The following is an 18393-nucleotide window of genomic DNA, read 5'->3' on the forward strand; positions in this document are numbered from 1 at the left end:
AGGTCTGTGTGATGGACCTGAAGATTTCAACCCTACTGATGAAGCATGTGGGTGTCAATATAATGCCACATGATGGAATTTCTGTTATTTCTGTTTTTTTAAAAGCCCTATGAAATTACACAAAAAATCATGTTAAAAGAACATGAAGATGAGTGCTTGACTTTACCAAGTTAGGAAATGTCAAAATCAAGGATGCTTGTGCAACCTTAATTCTGCCCCCTCATGCATAAGTAATATGATACAATCTTTAATTACATGATCACATACTATTTTTCTCATAGGATCCCTGCCTCATTCAATGCACAGGATGGACAATCACTGAATGAGTAACTATTCAATATTTTTGATTTGGGTGTTCTCATGGTCCCAGACCTTCTACTCAGTCCCCTCAAGATGATCCTCTCTGCCTTGTCCCAGACCCATTCTCCATGCCTAGCCACTGTCTTCTCCTCCTCCAGGCTTTCCAAGTCCCAGCCCCCCCACCCTTTTTCACTCCCGGATGCTTTGTCCAGCCAGTCCCAGTTTCTCCTTTCTGGCTCCTCATCCAGTTAGTTTCTCTATCCTCCATCCAGTCCTGGCCTCTAGTTGTCTCCCCATCTCCACCACATCTCAGTCTCCTTCTCCATCCAGTCTCTCTCTCCCCCTCTCCCCCCCCGCCCAAGTCTTGGGAACTACAGACCTGTCAGCCTCTCTTCAGACCCCAGCAAAATCACAGAGCAGGTCCTCAAGGAATCCCTTTTGAAGCACTTGGACGAGAGGAAGGTGGTCAGGAACAGTCAACATGGATTCACCAAGGGCAAGTTATGCCTGACCAACCTGAATGCCTTCTATGATGAGATAACTGGCTCTGTGTATACGGGGAAAGCGGTAGATGTGATATCTTGACTTTAGCAAAGCTTTTGATATGGCCTCCCACAATATTCTTGCCAGCAAGTTAAAGTAGTATGGATTGTATGAATGGACTATAAGGTGGATAGAAAGCTGGCTAGATTGTTGGGCTCAGCAGGTAGTGATCAATGGCTCGATGTCTAGTTGGCAGCCCGTCATAAACATACTGCTAAGGGTACCATAAAATCCCTCCTTTACCTGCAAAGGGTTAAGAAGCTCAAATAACCTGGTTGGCACCTGACCAAAAGGACCAATAAGGGGAGAGGATACTTTCAAATCTGTGTGGGAAGGGTTTTGCTTTGTGTTTCTTTGTGTTCTCTCCGGGTCAGCGAGGAACCAGGGCAGGGAAAAATATATCTCCTAAAGCCATACCTGAACTAAGCACCTAAGATTACAAATTGTAAGATACAGGAAGGAAATGCATTAAGATTATCTTTTGTTTTAGCTTGTGAAGTTTCCCTAGACTAAAAGGGAGGTTTATTTCTGTTTTTTTTTTTGGTAACTTTAAAGTTTTGCCTAGAGGGGAATCCTCTGTTTTAAATCTGTTTACCCTGTAAAATTATCTTCCATCCTGATTTTACAGAGGTGCTTCTTTTATTTTGTTTTTATTATAAAGTTCTGTTTTTAAGAACCTGATGGGTTTGTAAGACACTAAAAACCTAATGGGCTGGTCTGTGCTCACCTTGTTAACCTATTTGGTTGGTATATTATTCTCAAGCCTCCCCAGGAAAGGGGGTGAAGGGGCTTGGGGGGATATTTTGGGAAAACAGGAAGTGGTCCTTTTCCTGAATCTTTGTCTAACTCACTTGGTGGTGACAGCAGTACCCATCCAAGGACAAGGAAAGATTTGGGGAAGTTTTTAACCTAAGCTGGTAGAAATAAGCTTAGGGGGTCTTTCATGCGGGTCCCCACAGCTGTACCCTTGAGTTCAGAGGGGGGAAGGAAACCTGACACAGCCACTATCAAGTGAAGTACCCCAGGGGTTGGTCTTGGGACTGGTTTTGTTCAACATCTTATCAATGATCTGGATGATGGGATTAATTACACCCTCAGCAAGTTTGCAGATGACACTAAGTTGCGGGGAGAGGTAGATACGCGAGAGGGTAGGGATAGGGTCCAGAGTGACCTACACAAATTAGAGGATTGGGCCAAAAGAAATCTGATGAGGTTCAACAAGGACAAGTGCAGAGCTCTGCATTTAGGAAGGAAGAATCCCATGCACTGCTACAGGCTGGGAACCAACTGGCTAGTCAGCAGCTCTGCAGAAAAGGACCTGGGGATTACAGTGGATGAGATATGAGTCAGCAGTGTGCCCTCGTTGCCAAGAGGCCAACAGCATATTGGGCTGTATTAGTAGGAGCATTGCCAGCAGATGGAGAGAAGTGATTATTCCCTTCTATTCGGCACTGGTGAGGCCACACTTGGAGTACTGCATCCAGTTTTGGTCCCCCAACTACAGAATGGATGTGGAGAAATTGGAGACAGTCCAGTGGAGGGCAATGAAAATTATTAGGGGGCTGGGGCACATGACTAATGATGAGAGGCTGAGGGAACTGGGGTTATTTAGTCTGTAGAAGAGAAGAGTAAGGTGGGATGTGATAGCAGCCTTCAACTACCTGAAGGGAGGTTCCAAAGAGGATGGAGCTAGGGTGTTCTCAGGGGTGGCAGATGACAGAACAAGAAACAATGGTCTCAAGTTGCAGTAGGGGAGGTTTAGGTTGGATATTAGGAAACACTTTCACTAGGAGGGTGGTAAAGCACTGGAACGGGTTATCTAGGGAGGTGGTGGAATCTCCATCCTTAGAGGATTTTAAAGCCAAGCTTGACAAAGCCCTGGCTGGGATGATTTAGTTGGTGTTGGTCCCGCTTTGAGCAGGGGATTGGACTAGATGACCTCCTGTGGTCTCTTCCAACCCGTATCTTCTATGACCCTATGAATCAGATTTTATCTACTAACCTCTAAGAAGTCTGAGCACGCACAGACAGATTTTTTCAATGGCTTATAACTTGGCCAAAATTGGGCAGATTTTTATAGGAACAAAAGGCACATCCCTGACACAAAGAGAAACCCCTGCTAAATTTCAAGTTCCTCCTCCAGAACATGAAGGTGTAGAACTTCTAAAGAAACATCTTTATTTATTTTAAACGCTGACGAGACAATTTATTTTTCCCTAACATTCTTGGAAACAACTCAACTGATTGGGTTGAAATTGAAAAACTACCCACCAAAAAAACCCAAACAAGAAAACAAACCCCTGCCTCAGGCAAACACCCAGCACAGGAAATTTCAATTTTAATGGTTCAAGTTTGACAAAAGTTATACGCAGCTGAAAACAGTGTCTTATGTGATCTACCAGGCAACTTTAATAGATGGTGCTACTAGTCTTGCCTACAAAAGTGTTACAGCTGACATGGCAATCTCTGGGTGTGCTTTACACCAGCAAAGCCTACACATGCTCACCAGGCTATCTGCATTGCCCTTAAAGCAAGAATCAGGATTAGATAGGACCCCATTTTCTGAAGAGTGAAATTTACTGCTGTTAGTTTCTCTGCTCCTCCATTCACTGATACACATGACTTGCATATGAAATCTGAATGGATAACATTCTTGTGGGTTTTCGGTCTTTTGAAAAATATTTTTAGTGAATACAATTAAACTGTCGCACTGATATGCATTGTTAACATTTATGCCTTAGCGGAAAGTAGCATACAACTCATTTTGCTTCATGTCAATGCTTAGTTATAAAACTAACCATAATAATACATTGAGGATTATCAAAGTAATCAAAGCTATTCTGAGACTTAGTCCAACCACAATGATAGAACGAGGACATTCTCTGTATCATTTGATGACCCAGTTCAGCAATAAACGTTACATAAAGAGAAATGATGGTGCAGCAGTTGTTTTAGCCAAGCTGGATTTTAAATAGTCAAAGAATAGCTGAAAACCAATGGGTAATGCTAATCCAGCAAAAACAGAAAAGAACCCTCCTCTGAATTCATCCAGATCTAGCCATGCAGTTACTGGATTCAAGTGCACTAAAAACTAACCCTCCCCCCACAAAAAGACACTGTACTGTATTAAAATTATACCAGCTTTTAATAGTTAACTTTTCCTTTAAAAAAAGGTTCATTTGAATTCTCAGCTTTCAGAGCCAGTTTAAATCAAAATGCAAGCAGAAACACCACTAGTCTCTAGTGTTCTGACAGTTACCCCAAAAGATGAACTAGCACGGTTTCCTATGAAGAGGGCTGTAAGTCAATCTTCATGCTAGTTTAGTGGAAGACTCTCAAAATTGTAGTGGATACATGTAAATTACATGGCTGACTTAGAACAATGCTTCCTTAGCTCTTGTCCCCTAACACCCCTACTCTACTTGGGCTACATTGATGACATCATCATCTGGACCTACGGAAAAGAAGCCCTTGAATTCCACCATGATTTCAACAATTTCCATCCCACCATCAACCTCGACCTAGACCAATCCACACAAATGGTCCATTTCCTGGACACTACTGTGCTAATAAGCGATGGTCACATAAACACCACCCTATACTGGAAACCTACGGACTGCTATACTTCCCTACATGCCTCCAGCTTCCATCCAGGACACACCACACAATTTATTGTCTACAGCCAAGCTCTAAGATACAACCGCATTTGCTCCAATCCCTCAGACAGAGACAAACACCTACAAGACTGCTATCAAGCATTCTTAAAACTACAGTACCCACCTGCTGAAGTGAAAAACACAGCTTGACAGAGCCAGAAGAGTGCCCAGAAGTCACCTACTACAGGACAGGCTCAACAAAGAAAACAGACCACCACTAGCAGTCACCTTCAGCCCTCAACTAAAACCTCTCCAGTGCATCATCAAAGATTTACAACCCATCCTGAAAAATGTTTCCCTCACTCACAGATCTTGGGAGACAGACCAGTCCTCGCTTACAGACAGCCCACCAACCTGAAGCAAATACTCTCCAGCAACCACACACCACACAACAAAAACACTAACCCAGGAGCCTATCCTTGCAACAAAGCCCGATGCCAACTCTGTCCACATATTTATTCAAGTGACCCCATTATAGGACCTAATCACATCAGCCACACCAGCAGGGGCTCGTTCACCTGCACATCTACCAATGTGATATATGCCATCATGTGCCAGCAATGCCCCTCTGCCATGTACATTGATCTAACTGGACAGTCTCTACGCAAAAGAATAAATGGACACAAATCTGATATCAGGAATCATAACATTCAAAAACCGGTAGGAGAACACTTCAACTTCTCTGGCCACTCAGTAAAAGATTTAAGGGTGGCAATTTTGCAACAGAAAAGCTTCAAAAACAAACTCCAATGAGAAACTGCTGAGCTTGAATTAATATGCAAACTAGATACCATTAACTTGGGTTTGAACAAAGACTGGGAGTGGCTGGGACATTACACATATTGAATCTATTTCCCTAAAGTTAAGTATCCTCACACTTTCTTGTCACCTTCTTGTCTAAATGGGCCATCTTGATTATCACTACAAACGTTTTTTTTCTCCTGCTGCTAATAGCTCATCTTAACTAATTAGCCTTTCACTGTTTGGTAACTTCTAACTTATCTGTGTATATATATATATTTTCTAACTAAGTTCCATTCTATGCATCTGATGAAGTGGGCTGTATGTAGCCCACGAAAGCCTATACTCTAATAAATTTGTTAGTCTAAGATGCCACAAGTACTCCTGTTCTTTTTGTAAATTGCATGTGGTGGTTTTGTAACACCAGAATGAAAGAACTCAAAAAGTTGACTTTTTCAGTTATATACTCAATTTAAAATAATTAAAAAATCCGTATTTCCATGCTGACAGTGCAATGCCAAGGGAAACACTTTCATGGAGTATCAGTATTTACTGACAATAGCATGGAGCATTTAGTAGTGTAATACTGTAATTTCTGCTTGACAGACGATCCCATTTTTATTTGCAATCCTCCCAGACACACTTCTAGGTACAGAAGAGAAACTGACATGTTTATTGTGCAATTTTTGTATAGATGCATTTTTCAAATACAGCTATCAGTTATCATCCCATACAGAGATTAGAGATATACATTTACAATTCAAACACTAATTTATGGCCTGATTTCCAGAGGTGCCAACTTCAACAGGAGATGTGGGTCCTCAATACATCTGAAAATCTGTTAAATTTTTACTAATTAAAAATATGTACATGTCCACCCCATAAGGCTTTATGGAAATATGCTTATGAATGTTTATATGACATAACTGGAATATGTTTTATGCTACATATGCCATGTAATGCATCTCTGTAAAGGTTATGCTCTACTGAATCTATTCATCCTATTTGTATGCATGTGTCATTGTTGTATTCAAAGTTATGAATATTGGCTGTGTACTTGCTTGATTTCTAAGTTGCCTTAGTAAAGCATTTGAGCGGCATCTTGAGAAAGGCATGTGTAAATTACATGCCCAATCAAGAAACACTTAAAGGACAATGAATCTTGGAAGGCTCCAATCTACATAAGAAGCTCCATCTTGGAGCTGGACTTTGCATAGGAGAGAGGAGGGGGTCTCCACCCACAAGAGAAAGTCTATTTAAACCCATGGGAGACCCCTCCATTTTATCTTTAGCTCGCTAAAGAGAGAGCCTCTCCACCATCCAGGATACCTGAAAGAAACTGGAACAAAGGACAGTAACTACAGGGTGATTGCTGGACCCAGACTAGAAGGAGACTAGTCTGTAAAAGGAAGCTTACTTGAATTCCTCTAAGGGTGATGTTTTTATCTGTATTCAGTTTTCTTACTGTATTAGACATAGACTTGCATGTTCTATTTTATTTTGTTTGGTAAATCCTACTTTCTTAGGATTTAATAAAGTCACTTTTTACTTATAATTAATCCAGAGTATGTATTAATACCTGGGCGGCTATCATAACCATAGGGGTAGCCTAAAATTCCTCCTTACCTGTAAGGGGTTAAGAAGCTCAAGTAACCTGGTTGGCACCTGACCAAAGGAACCAATAGGGACCAAAGATACTTCTGGGGTGGGAGAGGCTTTGTGTTGAGTTCCCCCCCCGCCCCGGATGGTTCGCTCTTGGGACTAAGAGGGACCGGACATCAATCCATGTTCTCCAAATCTTTCTGAACAAGTCTCTCATATTTCAAACTTGTAAGCAACCGCCAGGCAAGGCGTATTAGTTTACCTTTGTTGTCTCAACTTGTGAATTTTCCCCTTTGCTAGAGGGAGGTTTAAGCCTACAGCTGTTAGGGGATGTGGTTCAGACCTGGGTCTGGGTTTGCAGCAGGCTAGCGGGTCTGGCTCAAACCAGGAAGGGCACTGAAGTCCCAAGCAGGGAGGGAAGGGAAAGCAGGGGCAGAAGTAGTCTTGGCACATAAGTTGGTAGTGCCAAGGAGGTTTCTGTGATCCAACCCATCACATCCACAAATGAAGTTACCAACATTACTTGTCTTCATCTTAGTACTACATTTTCATGTTTGTCCCTAAGATGTCAAAATACAATCAAGCAATCTACTCTTTACTCTTGTGTGTATTAAAAAAAGCCACCTTCAGTAAGCATAATCATTTGAAGTCTAAATGCTTTCACAGCAGCATGCATAGATTAAAGCATAGCTACAGCTCAGGTCAGAAAAGAGACATCTGGCAGAGGGAAGAGGATCACAAGACCACTGGCTCACTAAGTAACCTTGGGCAAGTCACAGACATTGTGCGTCAGTTTCCCCACTATACAATGGGGGTAAATAATACCCCCCCCTCCCATTTTTGCAGAGCATTGTGAGATCTACATGTGAAATCGCTAAATATTACTCTTAAAACAAATCTGCATCCTGTATATAATCCTGGAAATAGCGGCTTACTTTTTGACAATAAAACTTTATTCTTCATAGTACTTCAAGGCCAAAGTGAGCAGGAGTCCTTTCTGGCTCACACATCAACAAAATTGTTAACTATGTTCCCATTGCAGAATCTTTTACATCCAATTATGCTTAATCAGAACAACTGTCAAGCCAGGTTCTCATTCCAGACTCTCTTTGCAAGGCTGGAAGGTAGCAAGATGGAATCCTCTCTTGTAAACAGAGGAAAGTTTTAACTGCAAGTTATTGAGATCTTAAAGAACTGCATGTCATTTTCTTTTTACAGTCACTTTCAGTCTCTCACCAGCACTGAATGGAGATTTCTGCTCTATGCAATGCCCCTTTATGAGACTGAAAGCAGTCACCACATTGAACTCAAGCATGTGTTCTACCTGTAAAAGATATTTAAATTATACCCATGGATTTCCCGGCAACAGCATTACAAATGCCATTCAGAACTGAAACAGGTTGTTTCTGATATTTACTTTTTTGCTTGTGGTAGGTGATTGAAAGTCTTCATAAGTATTTTTTTTTAACTAACATTTTTTGAATAATCTTTTCAGGAATTGAGTTGTGCCCAAGATTTTGCCGTATCCTTTCATAAATTTAAAAGTGTCTGGGGGATATTATTTGGCAATTTCAAGCAACACGCCCTCAAGCGATAATTCATCTCTGTAACACAAAACATGGTATATTAAGATAGTGGCATAGTGACACAGAGGAGACGAAAGGCAAAGTGTTTTCATTACCCCACATACCAGAAGAGTATTCTGGTATAATCCCACTTCTTGATAAGAATTGTTGCATTTACACTTTTTATTTTTTAATAAAAATAAGTTTCGTAAATGTGGACAATTCAGACAATTCAGCTGTTCCCTGAAGGTCCACAATTCAGGACTTTCAGCTTATCAAAATTGTTTTTTTGTCCAGCACATTTTATAACTATTACACTATAAACACTGACCTGTTAATCATTGTGACATGTCTCTGCATTAGAACCTCTTTGGATAGTCCACTTCCAGGTCCCGGGGGCAAAGCATATTGAACAGTTTCTATGCTGGGTTTCACAATTCCGTAAGAACTTCCTTTGCTTTTTGGCCAGGGGGGTGTAGGCCTTCTGCCTTCTAGTGCAGCCCTTAATCCTGGCTGTCTCAAAGTTGCTTTTGGCTTTCCTATAACATGGGCAGATATATAAAAACCAGAAAAGACTATTATAATCTCAATTTGAAAGGTTCCTTCACCCAAGCATATACTTTAACAATAGTAAAAATATATCCCTAGAGAAATTAAGCTTTTGATGCTTATTTTTTAATAAACCTTTTAAATCTCATACCTAAAATGTTCATTCCTAGGCATAGTCTTTGAGCAATCAATATCCAGCCAAAACACCATAACTGATATTCCTCATCCAACAGCAGAGCAAGATTAATTAGGTAGGTTTATAGGGCAATAAATGGCGTGCAGTCTCTGGGTGAAAAGACAAGCCAATTCCAGGCTAAAATTTTTGTGAAAAAGTTCTCAAATGTGAGCTACTGTATATCATTACAGCCAGCACAGCTGAGCATTAATAGCAGCAGGTTTTAGCAAACCATTCTCTCAGATGATATATAACTACTAGCTTCACGAAAATGGTCTTGAAACTTTGTGTCCTTGTTAAAAAGGGTTCTCTCCTCTAAAAAACCATTTAACAACATTACATGCTACCCAGATAGCATGTAATTTTTGCTGAATGAAAGTTCTCATTTAACTCTATTTTGAGGCCATGTCAGCTTTTGGGGGGTAACATTCCCAAGACATTTCAAAGTGTCATTCTACTTCAAAACAGTCTAACTGCTGGAACATGTATGGGAGAAATTTAACATTAATTCCAGCATCAGTTAAGATATATAGTAACTTACAATACAAGTTAGAATCTCAAGAAAGTATATACCTTAAATTGATGTGCTTCAAGCCATTTGTACATTGTATGGGAGCAAAAAAGCTCAAACTACAACTTTTTTTTTTAATACATTATAGTAAAACCAAAGACCTTTATATAGTTAAGGCTTTGTGCACCAATTTCAATAACTGGAAGAAAACTTTTAAAGCTGAAATGTATTTAGACTTTAGCGTTGCTAGCTGAAGTGCTACAAAGTCAATTATACTGATAAGCTACTATTTTGCTAGCAGTAGAGCCAAAGAATGTTTAAGCTGGCTCGCTGCACTGTATTTTGAAGTTATATCTTCATATTTATTTTTATTAAATTGCTGCCATCAACAAAATTTAGGTATAGTCAAATAACTATTCAAAATCCAATTACTGCGTTATCTCTCAGATCTCTCATCTCAATGAGCAGTTATACATACATCAAGTGCCACTAGTGTACAGGTCATGAAAACTTTGAATTCCTGTACAGCATGAACCTGTCTGCAATCTGATGTATGCAGCTGGAGAAAAGCAAATACTAGACTCACAAGCACAATTGTTGGTTGCTACCATAGATTTGATCTGCCTCACTTTTATCAAATGAATCATTAGCAGATGTCTCCCTGCTACCTACCATCTTTATCCCACTCACAAACACTTTTGGGAAAGGTAAATACTAGTAACCACTGAGATAGTAAAAGGTTAAAGGTTAATTTGGTTCAGCTGACAGATACCGGTACACAAATAAATTCATTTATTTAAGCTATTGGATTTTACCAGAAAGATCATTTAATATCACAACAACACTTCCTTCCTGTAAAATGGCTTCTGTGTATTTCCATGTCACGAATTAAGAACTAAAGCATTTTCCCTGCTGGCAAAAGAACAACAAAAAATTTTCCATCTGGAGCACCTCTAATCACTGGCACTCCTGCATCAATTTAAACATTTCTCCTCCCTTCTACAAGCTCCAGGGACAAAGTAAGTGAACTAATTTAGGTTGTCTCCTACACTGGTAAAAAGTATCAAAACAATATATTACAGGTAGAAGACAATCATTTAATACTCCCTTTGGAAAGGCTGGAATTCACAAGTGTAAGCCTACCCAGAAAAAAATAAGGAAGCTACTGAATAATTCTGTGCAGAGCCCTGCAATGTAGCTCACGAAAGCTTATGCTCAAATAAATTGGTTAGTCTCTAAGGTGCCACAAGTACTCCTTTTCTTTTTGCGAACAAACAGTAAGACAGTCTCAGTGAATAAGCACACATCCAGCTTGAAGCAGCAGGTGTGTATAGACAATCACCAGAGCCTTGAAAAGTTTCTCAAACTACAGTTCCCTATTTAAAAGGCTTATGAAGAGAGAGACAGAGAAGTCAGCTCAGCCAAGCAGTAGACTCCGCCAATCAAACCAAGGATCTTGAGTCCACCTATTCGGGGACCAGTCACTTTTGCAAGGAGATCTCCTCATGCCTGAAGATCCTCCCAGCCCCCATTAATAAGTCTGATGTATACTCTCCTGATCTTTGCAGATCTAGATGATGCTCACAAAAGCATCTTATCCCTTTTCATTTAAAAAGCTGACCAATTAATAAAGATACCCCAGAAGGAGGAAGAAAAAAACAACAACAACAAGGGAATCGCTGAGGATACTGGGCTGTGCTCCAAACTCACTGCACGGTCCGGTCAGTGGTAGAGAGAAACTGCAGAGTTGGGGCCACCCCCGCCTTTGTACCTTCGGAACCCTGCATGGTGGTGGGGGGGAGCGAGGAAGGAACGTGTGGCCCAACGGACGCGGCTCTAGAATGTTCTGATCTCGCCAGGCCGGGGAATGCCTATCCCGGAAGCAGGTGCGTGCTGAGGCCACCTCAAAGAACATCATTTATCTGGCAATTCTGCTTCTCTAGATCTATCATCTCACAGGAGTGACAGCTCCTTGGCATAAGGCTGGCAGAACTCCCCCAACTCTTAAGATGTTTTGCACACACAAGGCCCCTAATAGCTGTTGCTTGACACCTTCTGAACATCCCGGTCAGTTTCTTCAATTGACTAGAAGGAAAGCTCCAAAAATAAACAAACTCCTCAAGTTCATCAATGCTAGACCGAAAGTTGTGCTTCAGATACAAGAAAAACCTCAAAAAAGGTAGCCCCCAAACGGCTGGAATATGTACAGGCAAGAGAGCATTCTACAAGGTGGTAGCTTCAGAGAAGCAGTGTTACAAGGCAAACAATTTTCCTGTCTCTAAAGACACCCCTATAAAGGATTTGCACTCTTGGAGAATACAAAGCATGAGGGATGTCCCAAGAGAAAAGTGAAAAAAAGCTGCTATCCTTTTCTTGGCACCTAAACTCAGACTTCAAGGTCAGAGGGGACTACCTTGATCATCTAGCCTGAATTCTTGCACATTACAGGCCACTCTACCTCACCCACCCACTCCTGTAACAGACCCCTGACCTCTGGCTAAGTTACTGAAGTCCTCCAGTCATGATTTAAAGACTTCAAGTTCCCGGGAATCCACCATTTACTCTAGTTCAAATCAGCAAGTGACCTGAACCCCATGCTGCAGAGGCAGCCAAAAAACCCAAGGGTCTCTGTCAATCTGACCTGGAGGTAAATCCCTTCCTGTCCCCATATCAGTTAGATCATTTAGAGCTTGCACATTATCAGTGAGACCCACTAGCCAGACATCTGGGAAAGAATTCACTGTAGTAACTCAGACCCCTCTGAGACACCCTGGCACCCCTTTATTCACCTCTGTCAGATAATTAGGGTATGTTTTGCACAAAGTACGCTTTATGAGGTAACATTCTAAAAGTCTTGACCTGCTAGATATTAATATCTCATTGGATCGTATGTGCTATCATCGTATGTGAAGTTATGAAGTTTGGCTACGTATGTGTTACTGAAACACGTTGTGAGGTTGAACACACCCACAAGCAGCCTTTCAGATACAACAGTAAAAAGGCCAAACAATGTTAATCGCTTATTGAGGAAATGCACACATGCACAAGGATTACCCCAGGAACTGTGTACAATAGAAACCTCTCAGAGATAGCACTGCACAATGGGAACAGTTTGACCCAGGTCACAGCAAAAGAGCTTTCCAGCAAGTGGGAAGAAGATATGAAAGAGGGAAATGACATCATGATGGGACCTCAATCTCTCTACAACAACACACCTGGAAACACCTAAGGAACAAAGACTAGACTGGGGGAAGTGATGGTCCCAGGCTAAAGGGACTTCTAGCCTGTGTATGAAAACCTGGGAAACCCAAGCTGCAAAGCAAAGGCAGCTTGTACCTTAAGAATCTGCCAACCTATTTATCACTCAGAGTGAGAATTTGCTAATCCATATCTAATCTAGTATATTAAACTGAGTTTGCTTTTTGTTTATTTACTAGGTAATCAGCTTTGATCTGTTTGCTATCACTTAAAATCTATCTTTTTGTAGTTAATAAACTTATTTTATGTTTTAATCCAAACCAGTGTGCGTTTGACTCACAGCTTAGGAAAATCTCAGCTTGGTCACTACAAGTGTGCATGGTCCCCTTTACACTGAGGGAAGAGGCAGACTGGGTAGTAAACCCACATACTCATCAGATTTGACCGGGGAAGGACGGTACTGCTTTGGGATCCTAGGCTGGTGGTTAGAGAGCCTGCATGTAACTGAAGCTGGGTGTGTCCCTACCTCCATGAATGCTGGTGAAAGTGTAAGCTTGGAGGGCTTTGCAGCTTGTCACAGCAGCACAGTATGAGAGGGAGCCCAGGCTGGTGGGTCAGAGGGCTCAGTGGTATCCCAGTTCCAGGTGGCACCCCTGCGGGGAACCCATCACACCCTCTCCATATAGTATCCCATCTCCAGCCTTTGGAAATATTTGCTACAAAGAGTAGCAGATGAGCCACGTGCCATTGTAGGTACTCCCATCATACCATCCCCTCCACAAACATCTCAAGCTGAGTCTTGAAACTAGTCAGGTTTTTTGCTCTCACTGCTCCCCCTGGGCAACTGTTCCAGAACTTCATTTCTCTGATGGTTAGAAAGCCAATAAGCCAATCTCATGCTGAATTTGCAGGTTTCGGTGGAATGCTTCAAATTAAGTTCTTGTTTCTTCACTGCTTGGTGTGGCATCTGCAAGCACATCTGGCACCTCTAGATGCTGTGGTCTCCTCTGAATCACACGAGGCACCAAATGTGGTTTTCAAGTCTTCAGTGATGTTCTACCTCGTGGACAAGATTTGAAGCTGCTGAGCAGACTTCCTTTCTCCTAAAATGTCATACCCAAAATAAAAAGAAAATGGGTACCACGTGTGCTGTAGGAGTCACCAGACCAATATACACAGAACTAGTGCTGAGCTTAGCAACACTGAAGTGCCTACCAAACTTTGTCCCTGATGGAGGGGTTTAAAAAAAAAACCCCCAAGAGAGAAGACGACAAAGACAGGCCTGAGAACTGAAGCAGTATAAAATCGCTAGAGGAAAAAGCCTCATATGTCAACAGCCATAATGGAACTGACTGGAAGGTAGGATATAGCAATAAGGAGATAAAGAGCTGAAGCAATGGCCAGACAAAGAGCAGTCTCTAGCTAGCTGCTTGTCATGACTGTGGTCAAGAAACAGCTAACAGTAACAATGAGACACTGTTTCTACTTGGTCAGGTGAAGGCTAGTAGGGAGCCTGATTCATAGTCTAACTTTTTACTGCCATTGTGAAGGACCAAAAACCTTTAGAGGTAGGAAAGTTTTGACAGTAAGAAGCAAGAATCCTGCAGAGATGATATCTTCAGAGAATCTCATGTTACAAACTAACATGATTCTCATTTTTTGTCTGTCTTGCAGCTTCCGTTCCTTCCTATTGATCTGCTTCTTTGTCGACCTGTTTTTGCTTAATAGAATTAAACTAGCAAAAATCATGTTCATTTTACTATTTGTGATGATTTTGAGGTAGGAGTATTTGGGAAGAATAATAGGCAGGGTAAAGTTTTCTACATTAATGTTACACTGAGGCTGGACAAAATAAGCTTGAGTTACTACCTTAGTCTACTCCCATAAAAATGTACAACAGTCCCTGAAAGAGAGATGAGGATTCTTATGGTAATTCTCAACTGAAGTGCAGTTTATTCCTAGCAATTCTATGATGTTCACTGTAGTGTTAGTACCTCATGCATTTATTAAATTAAGCCTCAAAACTTTTGAGCTAAAAATGGAGTACCCACCTTTTTACAGATGGGAAACAGAGGCAAACAGAGGCAGACAGGAACTACATGACTTCGCAAAGGTCATATACAAAGTCTACGGTAGATGGAACTCAATCTTCTCCCAGTTCTCTACCTTAACCACAGGATGATTCCTTGCTCCCTATTGTTCTACTCTGGAAAGTGTGTTCTCCATGGCTAAAACTTTCAAAAGTGGGTGCCTAAAGGAGGATTTAAGAGTCTAAGTGTTTAAAATTTCTGATTTTTCAGAAATGCCAAGTACCCAAGCAGTTTCCACTGAAGTGATCATGGGAGCTGCTGAGTGTTCAGCAGTTCAAAAACAAAAAATATCAAGCTCCTTGTTAAGGAGCCTAATTTTTGGAATTTTTTTTTTTTTTTTTTTTTTTTTAAGTCTCAGCCCACCTGCATTCTGTCATATCTGCCATTTTGTCCTAAAGTTTTTACTTTTTAAAAAATTCCTGGTAGAACTGCTGCTGGAAGACAGAAATTCTATACTTTTTTCTTGCAAAGCTTGTTTCTAAATTCCAATTGGTTATATCTGTGAAAATCCTCAAGGCAATGAGGTTGGCCAGATGCCTAATTTGGCCTACCAAGCTTTTTTACTGGTGATATCTGAGACAAGAAACCAGAGTGACTTCTGATTCAGTGTTAGCCTGTGGGGCTGGCATTTGGGAGGGGTGGGAAGAAAAATTTTTTTTACTTGTAAGTCACCAGTTTTAATATGAAAATAATTGAGACAAACATGAAACAGCACTGTACTTAAAAGGGATAATGCAATTACCGGGTCTGTCAGAAGCAAGTCTGAATATTTTTTAGTGAAAGTCTCTTTAAGGATTACTATAAGAAAAAATAACCCAGGTGCTATAGATTCTTCTAATTTGAAAGTTCTCTGAAGCAGCCTGGTCTCAATCAATGCACAAGGTGTGAGCTCAGTGAAATAGGGCTCCTCCTTGTGCCATTACCTCACTGAAAATGTAATTTGCGCAAAAGAGCTTGAATGAGGCAGGCCTCCCAAGGGGGGCAAAAAAACCTAAATGTGTTTATATAATTAAGGACTATTATAAATTTATTCATCCAAGGGAAGAGTTAACTTTCACAGACCATGTTAGCTCCGGTATTTTTGACTACTTCACTTTGGATAGTGTTCTTCTAATAGGTTTCTAATTAAAAAAAAAAAATCTGAGCCACAGCACATAGAAAATGATCCTTTCCTCCAATGGGTTATATTGGAGTTCTGATGTGAATTTATAGTTGTGTAATTATTTATGGACTTGCTTTATTGTGACCACTTCAGATGGTTTTATCATTAGTTTTTGGAGGGGGGAGGATTAAATCAAATATGGTTAATTGTATTATCTTAATGCATTAAGATCATTTATACATTAGACAATATAAGATACACAAGGTAGTCTCAGGAGACAGCGCTGAACGTTGACAACCAGGGAATCATAGAATCATAGAATATCAGGGTTGGAAGGGACCCCAGAAGGTCATCTAGTCCAACCCCCTGCTCAAAGCAGGACCAATTCCCAGTTAAATCATCCCAGCCAGGGCTTTGTCAAGCCTCACCTTAAAAACCTCTAAGGAAGGAGATTCTACCACCTCCCTAGGTAACGCATTCCAGTGTTTCACCACCCTCTTAGTGAAAAAGTTTTTCCTAATATCCAATCTAAACCTTCCCCACTGCAACTTGAGACCATTACTCCTCGTTCTGTCATCTGCTACCATTGAGAACAGTCTAGAGCCATCCTCTTTGGAACCCCCTTTCAGGTAGTTGAAAGCAGCTATCAAATCCCCCCTCATTCTTCTCTTCTGCAGGCTAAACAATCCCAGCTCCCTCAGCCTCTCCTCATAACTCATGTGTTCCAGTCCCCTAATCATTTTTGTTGCCCTTCGCTGGACTCTCTCCAATTTCTCCACATCCTTCTTGTAGTGTGGGGCCCAAAACTGGACACAGTACTCCAGATGAGGCCTCACCAATGTCAAATAGAGGGGAACGATCACGTCCCTCGATCTGCTGGCTATGCCCCTACTTATACATCCCAAAATGCCATTGGCCTTCTTGGCAACAAGGGCACACTGCTGACTCATATCCAGCTTCTCGTCCACTGTCACCCCTAGGTCCTTTTCCGCAGAACTGCTGCCTAGCCATTTGGTCCCTAGTCTGTAGCGGTGCATTGGATTCTTCCATCCTAAGTGCAGGACCCTGCACTTATCCTTATTGAACCTCATCAGATTTCTTTTGGCCCAATCCTCCAATTTGTCTAGGTCTTTCTGTATCCTATCCCTGCCCTCCAGCGTGTCTACCACTCCTCCCAGTTTAGTATCATCTGCAAATTTGCTGAGAGTGCAATCCACACCGTCCTCCAGATCATTTATGAAGATATTGAACAAAACCGGCCCCAGGACTGACCCCTGGGGCACTCCACTTGATACCGGCTGCCAACTAGACATGGAGCCATTGATCACTACCCGTTGAGCCCGACAATCTAGCCAGCTTTCTACCCACCTTGTAGTGCATTCATCCAGCCCATACTTCCTTAACTTGCTGACAAGAATTCAGAAGCCTGCACCACCACTTCATTTCTTAGGAGTTCAGAAAATACCAGAATCTAATCTGGTATAACGCACTCCAGCACCCATATTATTACCCTTTTCTACCAAGCAGGCTGGTCTGCCACAAAAATGGCAGCCCTCTGAAGAAAATCACCACATTCCAGGAATGAATGTGGCAGTTAAGTAGGGAGGTTTTTTGTTTTTAATAAAAAACAGGATAAGAGTTTTTTACATCAAATTTCATTCCAGAATATTTTAAAGCATCCTAACAAACCTTGTAAAAACTTTGTGCTACTTGTAGGTGGATCAACTGGTTTGAATGCTACTACATAAGCAATAGTGCTCCATTTTGACACTTTAGCAAAACATGACCAGAGGGCTACTACTTTACTGTACTAATTTGTTTTACAGTTTAAGTTTAGTATGAACCTTTGATTCCCGGCTCTTGCAGGGCGTGCCACCACCAGTTTCTTGTCTGCCTGCTGGGCAGCCCTTTGATCTGCCACTGGAAGAAGAAAGGAAGTGAGAGCTCTGTCCAGTTTACCCTTCACCTATCTTACAGCTTGAGGCACCAGGGAAGATGAGAGGGGCTTGTTTGACAGCCTGTTTCCTCTCCCTTCCCAGCTGGGAATCAAAGAATCACTCTTATAGAGGGAACACCCCAGTTACAGCTCTGCAGCACAGAGATCAGAGGCAATCTGTGTCCAGAAACAATGAGAATAGCTGCTGCTCTCCTCAAGGGTGGGGCTTACTCCTGTGTCCAGGAAGAGACCTTAAATAATTCTTCTCACCCCTGACTCCAATATCTTTTAATAACTAGTGGACCCACACAGGCTAAAACTGACCTGATTCTAAAGTCTAACAAAAAGCGTATGTCTACACTGCAATTAAAAACCTGTGACCAGCTGACTGAGGCACACAGGGTTCAGACTGTGGGGCTGTTTCA

At 41.5% G+C, this 18393-nt stretch overlaps 1 protein-coding gene across 8 annotated transcripts in view; it reads right to left on the minus strand.

The window, feature by feature from the left end:
• TDRD7 (tudor domain containing 7) overlaps window positions 1-18393 on the minus strand; it is a 106387-nt gene that overhangs the window by 73777 nt on the left and 14217 nt on the right. For 7 of the 8 annotated variants that reach the window (XM_073346061.2, XM_073346058.2, XM_073346059.2 and 4 more), the window contains one exon: window positions 8739-8946. In XM_073346061.2, the coding sequence (XP_073202162.1) occupies window positions 8739-8946 (208 nt within the window). Of the gene's footprint in view, window positions 1-8738; window positions 8947-17876; window positions 17932-18393 lie in introns of those variants that run through there. The other variant, XM_073346064.2, reaches the window with a different exon arrangement.

This window comes from Lepidochelys kempii, chromosome 5 (genome assembly GCF_965140285.1).
Source record: "Lepidochelys kempii isolate rLepKem1 chromosome 5, rLepKem1.hap1, whole genome shotgun sequence".
In the NCBI taxonomy this organism is placed as follows: domain Eukaryota; kingdom Metazoa; phylum Chordata; order Testudines; family Cheloniidae; genus Lepidochelys; species Lepidochelys kempii.